General features: G+C 38.1%; 1 protein-coding gene across 2 annotated transcripts; it reads right to left on the bottom strand.

Moving 5' to 3' along the window:
* Positions 1-716: 716 nt before the first annotated feature.
* Positions 717-6,141, bottom strand: LOC110780366 (uncharacterized). 2 transcript variants are annotated; one of them, XR_008924647.1, is made up of 7 exons: positions 5,688-6,133; positions 5,513-5,558; positions 5,379-5,440; positions 4,400-4,539; positions 3,536-3,591; positions 1,373-1,709; positions 717-972 (listed from the first exon to the last, which is right to left on the bottom strand). XR_008924647.1 is itself a non-coding variant. In XM_056833750.1 (6 exons), the coding sequence occupies exons 1-4, from the start codon at positions 5,955-5,957 to the stop codon at positions 4,507-4,509; spliced, it is 411 nt and encodes a 136-aa protein (XP_056689728.1). In that variant the 5' UTR covers positions 5,958-6,141; the 3' UTR covers positions 1,223-1,709; positions 3,536-3,591; positions 4,400-4,506. The 2 variants fall into 2 exon arrangements, 1 of the variants encoding a protein (XP_056689728.1); XM_056833750.1 differs by lacking the exon at positions 717-972 and having other exon boundaries at positions 1,223-1,709; positions 5,688-6,141.
* Between the last annotated feature and the right edge of the window lie 4,986 nt (positions 6,142-11,127).

The following is an 11,127-nucleotide window of genomic DNA, read 5'->3' as shown; positions in this document are numbered from 1 at the left end:
GAAACAACCATAACAAAATAAAAAATCTCGAAGCAAATGTTTGAACAATCGAAAGGGCATGATGTTTGAGCCCACCTCATGAATGGACCTGACCCCCACTACTACAAAAAAGGGCAAAGAGACCCTTCCAAAATGGCTTAAGAGATCTCCTTTCAAGGGGGTCTCTATCTCACAGGTCTCTTTGATAAAGAGACCCCCTCATCGAGAGGGGGTCTGTTTGTTAAATCTAGAGACCTCCCACGTAAGAAAGAAGGTCTCTTATGTAAAAGCTGGTGAAAATAATTTAGAAGGGAAAGAGACCCCTTATTAGAGATGGGAGATTTGTTTTTTAAATTGTTCAGACCCCATAAGTAGGATAGGAGGTCTCTTTGAATATTTTTTTTTTTATTATTAAAGCAGTTAAGACCTCATATATAGATAGGGGGTCTCTTTGTTATTTTTTTTTTTTTTTTAACAAACTAAGAGCTAGTATCTTAGATATGAGGTCTCTTTGAATTTTTTATTATTATAACTAGAGAGCCTTTATTACACCTGACGGGTCTCTTTGCAACCCTTTTATTTAAAAAAAAAATCGATAATAGCAGAATTCAGGTCAACTGCGCCAATTCAGAATTAACATACATATTACACCTGCTATAATACATAATTTGTAATAATTCGAGAACAATTCCATAATCCATACATTACCAAAAAAATATATTTCCCACAAGTACTGCTCAAAACACAAACTTTACATAAATTGTAATTTGCATAAACGTTAAAGCTTTACATCGCAATTTCCAAAAACGTAAAACAAAAATCAATTCAAAATATAATCATTCATGTCAATTTACCAACATTTGGAACCAAAACTCATGGAGTTATTTTCATACCATCAACTTGGTTTTCTTCATCCGCTTCTTGCTTGAGCAAATACGCGACCCACATGTCTCTAACCTCATCCACATTTCCCGACGAAGTTTCTTCAGAAAACTGTAATAAGTAGCATATTTAGTAGTTAAACAAAGGAAAATTTAAGAAAATCAACTCATTTACCGATTTACGACAACATGAATGATGAAAAGGACCATGTTTTATTGCCACACAGTTGTTCTTTCTCTTACCTCTCTACTCTCATTTCTTAACACCTCTCCCTCCCTCCCTCTTACACCTATCCTTTTCACTGAACATACCAAAAAGATTTATTATTGTCTTGGTCGTTAAGTGCCCAAGTGATTAGTAGATGACATTTAAACTACGACATGATTCACTACTCTTATTTTACATAAGCAGTAAAAGTTTCTTTAAGCCAAATCTAATATTCCTTAATTAATAACAAGCATATGAATAATACCTCACTAATGAATTATTAACTGGCTCGTTATACAGGTACCTTAAGTGGGAGAAGGACCCTAGGAAGACAGGGATACGCCAAGCTGAGGAGTGATCGACGGATATCTCACTGAGGTCTAGGTAAGTAGGTAGAGCAAGTCCTCCAGGACAAGCAGTGAAGGGCATAAATGGAACCGCTGCATCAAAAACCTATCACTGTCTTCACAACCAGACATAAATTCATCAAAATCAAGCCTGTGAATTCGACCTGTGGAGTTATTGCAGTAGACATCGGACCATTTGCAGCAGTCAAGGAAGTAATCAGGGTCATCCGGCACTATTAGGTTTTGCAGTTGGGTTGTATTTAAAGAAGAGCTTCTATATCCATCTCTATGCACCTGAGTTAAAAGCAGCAGACAATGTCATAAGAGGTAATAAGAGAAAAGACATAAATTGTTTTTCTTGTATAAAATGCAATAAAGGCATGTTTGGACTTTGGAGGATGAAAATAGCTAGAGAATCAAGAAACATGCAGAAAGCGATATGACTCATTGACTGTGGATTATTATTTTCCTAAAAAATACTCACTCTGTCCGTATACTAAGCCACTAATATCAACAAATGAAGGTCATAATGATGATTAAGAAAAACCGAGCCACACACGACTGACACAGTTGCCATACACACATACTAGTATTCTGAAGCAAAGTAAAGCTACAAAGACCATAAGCTCTGGTTGTGGACTGTGGTTGCAAAATGAAAATTTGCGATGCTTAGGCAAGTCAAAGTCATGGTATTTGACTCGTTGGTGGGGTAGAAACTAGGTAGATTTGTCACTGTCTAATCCAAATTATGTAGAATGAGTCAATATATTTTGAAACATTGGAAATTCTTAATCTTCTACACAAATTAATCCCACTTTCAGCACAAGAATCAAGCTTCTATAGTACTAGGACTAAGTAGGAGCACATCCGAATATTGGTAAAACTTCTACAAACCCACACCCAAGAAGTCAAACAGTTTGTCAACTCGCCAAATTAGAAGAGTTCAAAGAAACAAAAAATCACACAGGAATGCGCGCAAATGAAAGAGAATCAGGAAGTCCACCAACAATGTTTACTAGAAATTTTATGTTGTTTACAATCAAGACTTTGATTAGATGATGATTTAACCGGGAATCAAATGATGGTCTCCAGTATAGAAAAGATTCAGCGTGGTTGAACTTAGGAATCAAAGAAAATTTTATAAGAAGCACTATCTGAAAGTGCACGGAAGTACTACAAGAGAAAATTGAAATGCTAAACAGGATTTGGCTAGTTTTTCAGCTGTAACTGTAGGACTGATATAATACTAGTATAGTACAACTAAGGTCTAATAAAAATGGACTTAATTTGACCTGATATTCTGTCAGGTATTCCTATATTATACTCATTTTTTAGTCGATAGTTTTCTCCGGGGTCATATTCAGGTATTCATGCAATATTAGAATCCAATAGGCTGGAGACGCACAAAATCATATGTCGCAAAATGAGCTTCTAGAAACAATAAGGGATTAGTAGTTATACTGATTTCTGATTTGAGCATGTTACAAGCTAGATACTGTAAGAGTTCATTCAAACAAACTACTTTTTATTTCAGAAAAATGAACAAATGGGGAGCCATAAAATCAAGCTTGAATTTTTCTTCGAATACAAGCAAACTTCAGAGTAATGATCACATAACTCCTGTCATATAAATGAATCTAAAAGAGAAAATGAGCACCTTTAACATATGATTCTCTAATAGATATCCAAACAATCAAGTTTACTTTCAGTGGCCAATAGACTTATTGGCGCAAGTACAGGGGGAGAAGAGAACTTCAGGGAAATGCTCATCCCGAGAACTGCAAAACAGTATGCAGAGTTCTCCTAGAAAAACTAGAACAATATGTGCAATAAAAATACCAGTATTTGGAGCTCCACTATAAAGAAAATAAAGTGAAACAACCGCACAACTTTGGGGAGTTCGATAAAAAATCATAAAACTCATGCTGACAATATGCAACATTAACAACATTATTCTATATAACCATCCTATGAAATATGCTCTACCTAAAGATACAAGATTTGTGTAAATCAATGTATGATATTCAACTAGCTATTTGAATGCAATATATAAATTAAGCTTGACAAATGTTGGAATGTACACAAGAACTAAAAAGAATATCAGAGCCAAAGGTTAGTACCTAGCTTCACTTGAAATTTTCTTGATACTTGGACATATTTAATGGGTTCTTCATTACTGTAAGAATACCAAATAAAAAGAAATTATTAGAAAGTTCATAGGCAAATCTTCAAATTAAATGTGCAAGATGGATCAGCTCTATTATATTCTCTATAAGTGGTGGACATCAACAAAATAAGTGAAATACCATTGGCACCTATTGCTAAAAAAAATACAGAAAATAGATACAAAACTTCCCCACCTTCTATAATTATATTCACAATAACTTCCGGGCAGTTAACCAACAACAAGATTAGTCAACATATAAATGGAGGTCTGGAGTTTGAAACCAAGCAATCAGCAATATAAACCAGCAATAATTATCCGAATGACCAAGAACCGCGTCTGATTGAAGCAAATTAGCAAAATTGCACCTTTTTCTGTTGTTTATTCCATTAAAGATCAAGTGGACAATAAACCATAGCTAAACTAACATTTCATCTGCTTTTAGTAATAGATTATCCAAAAACAAGAGTGACAAAAGTTATGATGTTACGACAAAACTTGTAATCCTATAGGAGGAACATACATTCAACCAGGTATTCAAACACAAACTTGAACAATATTACTATCCATAATAAGTCGAGTTTTCTACGAGATTTCCTAAATACACATCCATTTATAACAACAGAAAGACGCTAGTCACGCTACAGATATATCAGGCTGCAGAAGTTATATCAACCCAACAAATAAAACCAGTCTTGAGCTCACAGCGGAATTCAGCACCAATGTAAGCAAATTGAAAAATCTGTTATCTTGGTTTTGGGGGGTACACCAAATGGCTTTCAGATCTATGTTAAAAATACAGATACTGGATACTTCTTACCATCAGACGTCTTCTAGAAAGTAGACTAGCCATAAATACAGATCATTACTCCTCATCCTCATATACTGATGGCTTCCCTAAGTTTCTTTAGTCGTGTACCTGCACCTCTACTTGCACAGGAGTGCAATGTCTGATTGAACCTGTCACCAAAATCAAGAAAGCATTGTTATCGATGAAGAGATAATCTGACTGAAGAAAAGGACAGGGGCTAAAATATGTTAAAGAATTAGCTCTCCGACGCCTGAGAATGACTATAAAACACATCTACAAGCTGAAGACCAAGTGAAACTCTTCCAAACATTTTGAGTTCCAGCTTGATTATCACATTAACCTAAATATCCTCAAGACTCAAGAGCTTAATTTCATCATACATTCACCTTTACCTAACTGTAGATCACAGTTTCAGGCTAACTCAACCCCAAAAATACAACCAAAATTCAAAATTTCAATCCAGCATTTACCCTTGAGTACATCCTACGTCAAGAATGTTAATGTCATCAATAAGGAAGTACTAGCGCATATCTGGGTTCTACTGTCATAGAAAACCAAATAACTCAAGATTTCTAAAAGTCCATTTAAACCTAATTGAGAAAATTACAAAAACTGAAGCCTTCAATGCCTTAGTCTATTAACATCTACAAATATCCAAAGCATAATATCCTAATTCAATGTCTACATTCCAAATTTCTTCAAAATGAGAAAATCGTAACAAACAAAGGAACACCTTTAGTACCTTGATTATTCTGAAATTTACCGAATTCCAGTAAAATATGCCAAAAGTTACCAGTTTGATCCAAAAAGATCCAAAGGATTTCACAAATAGTGAAAATTGTCCTAAGAGCATCAATTTAAGCAATCTAAACACATAGATCATGTCAAATCAAAACAAACATAACCAAATTCGAACCCTAATTAACATTTCTACAAAAAAATGTAAAAAAAATTAAAACATTATATTAAAGAGATGAGATCGGGATACCTGAGCTTCCTTGGAGGCGGTGAGAGGCGGTGAGAGTAGACTCTGAATTAGTCTTCTACAACCTTAATTGTCGATTGAGTATTATTAACGAGAGTGGACAAATCGGTATGGCGGCGACAAAGGAGGTGGATTACCTGGGTAGGGCGGTGTTGGGCGGCGGCGGAGGTGGTAAAACAAACCCTAAATTCCGCGAAATACAGAACATATAAGAAAAAAGCAACACAAATGCGGAAAAATCAACAAAATGTTCACACGAAATAAACAAAAAGAATAACAAAAATCAATGATTGAATCTAAAAAATTACCAACCTGGAACTTATGAGAGCAATGAACTTTTGTAGCTCGAGAAGGTTGATGCCATAACTTCTTCAGGTACAGATCTTTGAGTTTATCCAGTACTGAAGAGCCTACATCGACGAGTTCACTCTCTTGTTTCTCTGATTGAGAGGGGCGGTGGGGAAATTGGGAGAGGAAGAGAGATGGAGAGAAGAGAGAGGTTTTTTTTAATGAAAAATAGTTGGGAAAGAGACCCGGTAACACAAATAAGGGTCTTTCCCTTTTCCGCATTTGTATGTACATGGGCCCATTTAATGGAAGCGACCTGTTGTTTTTAACGGGTCTTTAGTTTATTTCTCTTTATTTTTCGAAAATGAATGGTGGGCCCTTTGACATAAAAGAGACCCGTTAAATCAAATAACGGATCTCTGGTTTCTCTCATTCTATTTTCAGCGGAAAAATGATGGGACCTTAGTTTCATTAGAGACCTGTTAACTTTAAAATTAGATCTCTTATATGAAAGAGACCCGTCATCTCGACTAAAGGGTCTTTTATTGAAGATCTCTTTGCCTATTTTTGTAGTAGTGCCCTATCAAGCTTCTAAGAAAACTATTCAAAATCAGTCATTGCTCAAAAAAATGATTCAAGAAAACTGATTAATGGACCACACACAACGGCCATTCTATGAACGCTCGTTCGAACATACATATCATCATTCACGAACACGTTCAAAAAATATAAGAGCGATCAAAGTCTTACACCTCAAGGTATGTTCCTCGGGCCATATAGACTCGCCCGACTATTGCAATAACTGTACACCTTAAGAGCAACAGTTCCTTAAAATAATCGTCCCAAAGCGACAAGCACCGTAGTCCACCAATCGGCTACGGCTTCTCAAGAAAATCATCACGTTCTAAAAACAAAGAAAAAACAAAAGAAAAGAGAATACATAGAACTTCCAAGTGAAATAAACGAATGAACAAGAGGCCAACTTTGTCATCAAAAGACCAGCCCAAACAACACTTTCAACGCCCCACCTGGGCGTGAATTATTTCAACGCCCGGGCCTGGGCGCCGAAAATGAACACATGCTCAAAAAGGCCCTAACTTCTGTTGGGCCCTGCCATATTCATTCGGCTTGAAAATTGCCGATTTCTTCACCGAAAGTCGCACTCCACGGCTTCACTAAAATAGCACACTACTATAGGAGGTCGCTCGCACATACGAGCGTGACCCCAAACATGATTACAAGACGCGAAAAACAACCGACGAGCCCCAACGCTTGGGGGCTCGCAAAAAGTGGACTCCAACAAGGAGCGCGCAATCAAAATCACATTCCCAGACTGCGCCACGCACCATATCATGTTTGGATATCTCAAAAAATATATTGTTAAACAAAAATATACACAGTGTGGACCCACTTATAGGACACATCTAATCAGGAAATATTACGACCCACCAACAGGTTGTAATCACCAAAAGCTCTTCTACATAGGCAAAATAAGAAATTCAAAATGGGCTCGCCCACCCTCAGCGGGCGGGGTCTGCGTCACTAGCCGCGCAGGTCCTCAGTTTTCGAAAAATAAAGTCTTCAAATTTAAAATAGGCTCGTAGGTCCTTATTTTCAAAAAAAAAAAAAAAAAAAAAAGAAAAAAACAAAATAAAATTTCAAAACAGATTCGTCCACTTCTATCGGACGGGGCGTCCACCCTCAGCGGACAGGTTCGCCATCTTCAGCCGGCGGGGTCTTCGTCACAAACCGCGTAGGTCCTTATTTTCAAAAACATCAAAACAGATTCGTCCACTTCTATCGGACGGGGGGTCCACCCTCAGCGGACAGGCTCGTCCACCTTCAGCGGGCGGGGTCTGCGTCACTAACAACGCAGGTCCTTAGTCGCTGCAGCGATAACTTTTATCGGTTTTCCCTTTTTCCCAAAATTAAAGGATTGGTTTTCCCTTTTTCCAAAAATTAAAGGATTGGTTTTCCCTTTTTCCAAAAATTAAAGGATTGGTTTTTCGTTTTTCCAAAAAAGAACGATGTGTTGGATTTTCCTTCGTTTTACGTCCTATAAAAACAAGGGGGTTTTCTCGTTTAGCTAGCCCTGAAAATGAGAATCTTTAAAAACATTTTACCTCGTGATTGGGCTTGGCCAGGCCCAATTACACTTTACAGCTTTAATTTCGAAAACATCTGTAGCTACTCCCAATGACAAAGTGAGGGAGTTTCTACGCACCTTTAGATCCTTCCGATGACAAAGTGAGGAAGTTTCTATACTATCAGTTGACAAATCCCAATGGCACGTGAGGGATATGTCGACACTTCAAGTGATGACCCTTAAGTCAAATGTTATCACTCGGGGGCTCGTGAGACCCTCGCAAAACATGTCACATACACCATGGCTTGTGTGACGCACTCCGTCTAATACTTTGACCATCGTCTTACTCCAAGACTCGGTCAAAGTGGGGGCTAACTGTAGACACCTACTTTTGTCCCCGTTCCCGCAAGGGAAAGGTTCGATGATGAAAGCATAAAAACTCCACTTGACAACGCATCTCCTATAAAATAAACGAATCTCGATTCCCCATTTCATTTCACCCGAAACCTGCTATTTATGGAAACCTGCTAAAAATAGTAATTGCCGTAAAAGGTAGCTTCTAAAAGTGGAAAAACATAAAGGATAGAAACCTGTCAGAATTAGGTGTTGCATTCCAACATAAATCCTAAATGAGATAGAAAGCCGCGAGAATCTTATTCCTAATAGGATTCGGAAATAAGAGTTACGTATTAATTAAAATCCTAACGAGCCTAGAGTTCGTAACGGGCCCAGATGCATTCCGTCATAAAATTGATACGCGCTAAAAGACTCGAATTAATCTCAAACTCTACGGATTTCAGGAATCCGAATCTGACCAAAGAATTCTGCCAGACCCTATTTTCAACGCCCAGCCCTGGGCGCCGAAAATTCCAGCGCACAGAGCTGGGCGCCGAAAATACCTGGGACGGATTCTTTTCCTAATCCGTTTCGTATTCAAATTCCTAAAAACTATCTTTCTACGCCACTTTTTCCTATAAATAGACCCCTAAAACCGACGTGAAAAAACACACAACAACACATATATTCTGAGTATTGACTCCAACCCTCAGCCTAAGCCTCTCGCTGCGAAACTGTCCACGCATTCTGTCGCAATCGATCCATAAATCGAACAGAACGTATCCTGTCCCATAATTGAGATTCGTTAAATAAAAAGGAGAAATAGCAAAGTCAAAGTGGTTAGTTTTCTGAGAACCGTGACGCACCTCTCAAGGGTGCGTCGTAATGTGTCCCTTTTTGATGATTTAACTGCTTTCCTCGCCCTTTTTATGAACTGTTAAACTAACCTAATCTGATTGTTCTATCACGCCTAAGAAATATAATATTTTTGGGAAATCGGATTATCATGCTAGGTCCCTTAATGCTATTTAAATCAGATAATCACGATCGAATTAGTATTATATGTTGCATATTGCTAAAATCAACACAGATTAGTTTAATAGTTAACGCATGTCCCTTCAATTGTTTATGCTGAGCTAGTAAGGATATCCTGCCTCTGGAGTTATCGACGAGCGAATTACTCCTCTCGGTAGTTACAGTCCCCCGAACCCTCAATCTCTACCTTGCGGGTGTATATTGAGAGATCCCCACACCAGGGATCACAAGGGAACCTACGGCCGTCGTGGTCAAACATAATTGCACTCCCTTTATGTCACGATAACCGGGTTTTGTCATTTTTTCTCATTGTCGTTAAAAACTGAATGGCGACTCCTATATTACTAGTCAATTGGGTGTATACTCACAGGAAATCCAATTACACTTGATTGAATAAAAAGAATCGTCACACCCACGAGGGACAAGGTCACGCATTTGCCTCGCGCTTTTTCGACCCCCTCACAGGCCCCTACTGCTCCCTTACCTTAGGCTTAAAGTTTGACTCAAAAACTGCATATAACACCATTTGGAGGAACCTCTTCCCTGAACTTTTACCAAATGACAAATGGAGTTATATCTGGAAAGCCAGATGCCCACCCACGATACAATTCTTTCTCTGGCTCATCCTATGGAAAAGGCTCCCAACAGCTTGCCATTTAGCCAGCAGGCACATCATCCCTAACCCCCACTGCATCTTTTGTCCCACTGCCCAAGAAGACATGGCACATATTTTCCTACATTGTCCTAGAGCTCAGGAATTCTGGAGTGAAGTTGCTTTTAAACCAATGATTAACCATGTCAATGTTGATTTTGAATACTGGGTTCTTGAAAATTTAAAAACCAACAGTACTGATCCAAATCCTAACACACCCCTCCCCCAAACTCTGTTTGCCTTTTGCTTGTGGAGGATATGGATCAGGAGAAACATGTGGGATTTTTAAAAGGAAAATAAAAACATCACCCCCTGGTGTCAGCAAACCATGTGGCTCTCAAATGAGTTTGAACAGTTCCACACCACCCAAGTTAATCAACCCAAGCCAATGCATATAGAACCCAAACCCCAATCTCAGTTTTTTATAAAATGTGATGCCACCTTTTGCAGTACCACACTCTTTGCTTCCTATGCTATTGTATGCAGGGACCCAAATCACATATTCATAGCAGGTGTAGCTGGTACTTTCACAACAAACTCAGCAAAGACTGCAGAAGCACAAGCAATCCTTCTTGCAGTCTCCTGGAGTGTCAGCAACAACTGGCAAAACACAACAATCTACTCAGATTGTAAAGCTGCAGTACAAGAGCTAAATGATGACCAAGCACCAACTACAAACCTCACTAACTTGTATGGAAAATGCAGGGCATTGCAAAGAAGCCACGGGAGCCTATGTGTGAAGTTCCAAAGAAGAGAGCAACTCTTGGAGGTGGACTACGTGGCAAAGAAGGCCAAGGCCCGGTTGAGTCTGTTGGATCAAGGAGTTAAAATTTCCCCCCCACCCATCTTAGCTAATGATATCTCTAGTAACAATGAAACTTATTTTTTGGGAGCATGCTTGCTTCATAATTATGCCATAAGTGGCTGTATTTTTGCCTCCGAAAGGAGTGGGGCGTCATGAACAAACCGTTACAACCTTTTGATGTTTATATTTAAATGAAGTGACTCGTTTTCAACCAAAAAAAAAAAAAAGCACTTATCACCTAAAACTTTATGCAAAGGTAAATGTAACGACTAATCTAGGACGGATGGAGTAATTTGTTTGCAAAACTATCAAGTTGTTTTTATCATAAATCATACTCCCTCCGTCCCAAAATTATAGTCTTGTTTTCCAAATCGGGCGTCCCATAATTATAGTTTTATTTCCTTATTTAAACACAAAAAATTTCCCATGTTACCCTCATTTGGGACCACAAAACAAAAAGAAAATGTACTTTATTCCTTTTAACATGTACGGAGTACTATTTTCTCTTCTCCATGTACTTTATTTTTTTACATGTATTATATTCTACTTT

Source organism: Spinacia oleracea, chromosome 6 (assembly GCF_020520425.1).
Source record: "Spinacia oleracea cultivar Varoflay chromosome 6, BTI_SOV_V1, whole genome shotgun sequence".
Classification (NCBI taxonomy): domain Eukaryota; kingdom Viridiplantae; phylum Streptophyta; class Magnoliopsida; order Caryophyllales; family Amaranthaceae; genus Spinacia; species Spinacia oleracea.
This window is presented reverse-complemented; position numbering and strand designations above follow the sequence as displayed.

Coding starts and splice junctions, on each gene's coding strand:
- LOC110780366 (XM_056833750.1), bottom strand. CDS start 5,957: ATGTACATACAAATGCGGAAAAGGGAAAGACCCTTATTTGTGTTACCG. Junction 5,559..5,687: donor ATTGCTCTCATAAGTTCCAG/GTTGGTAATTTT, acceptor CGCGGAATTTAG/GGTTTGTTTTACCACCTCCG. Junction 4,540..5,378: donor CCGCCTCCAAGGAAGCTCAG/GTATCCCGATCT, acceptor TTTTGGTGACAG/GTTCAATCAGACATTGCACT.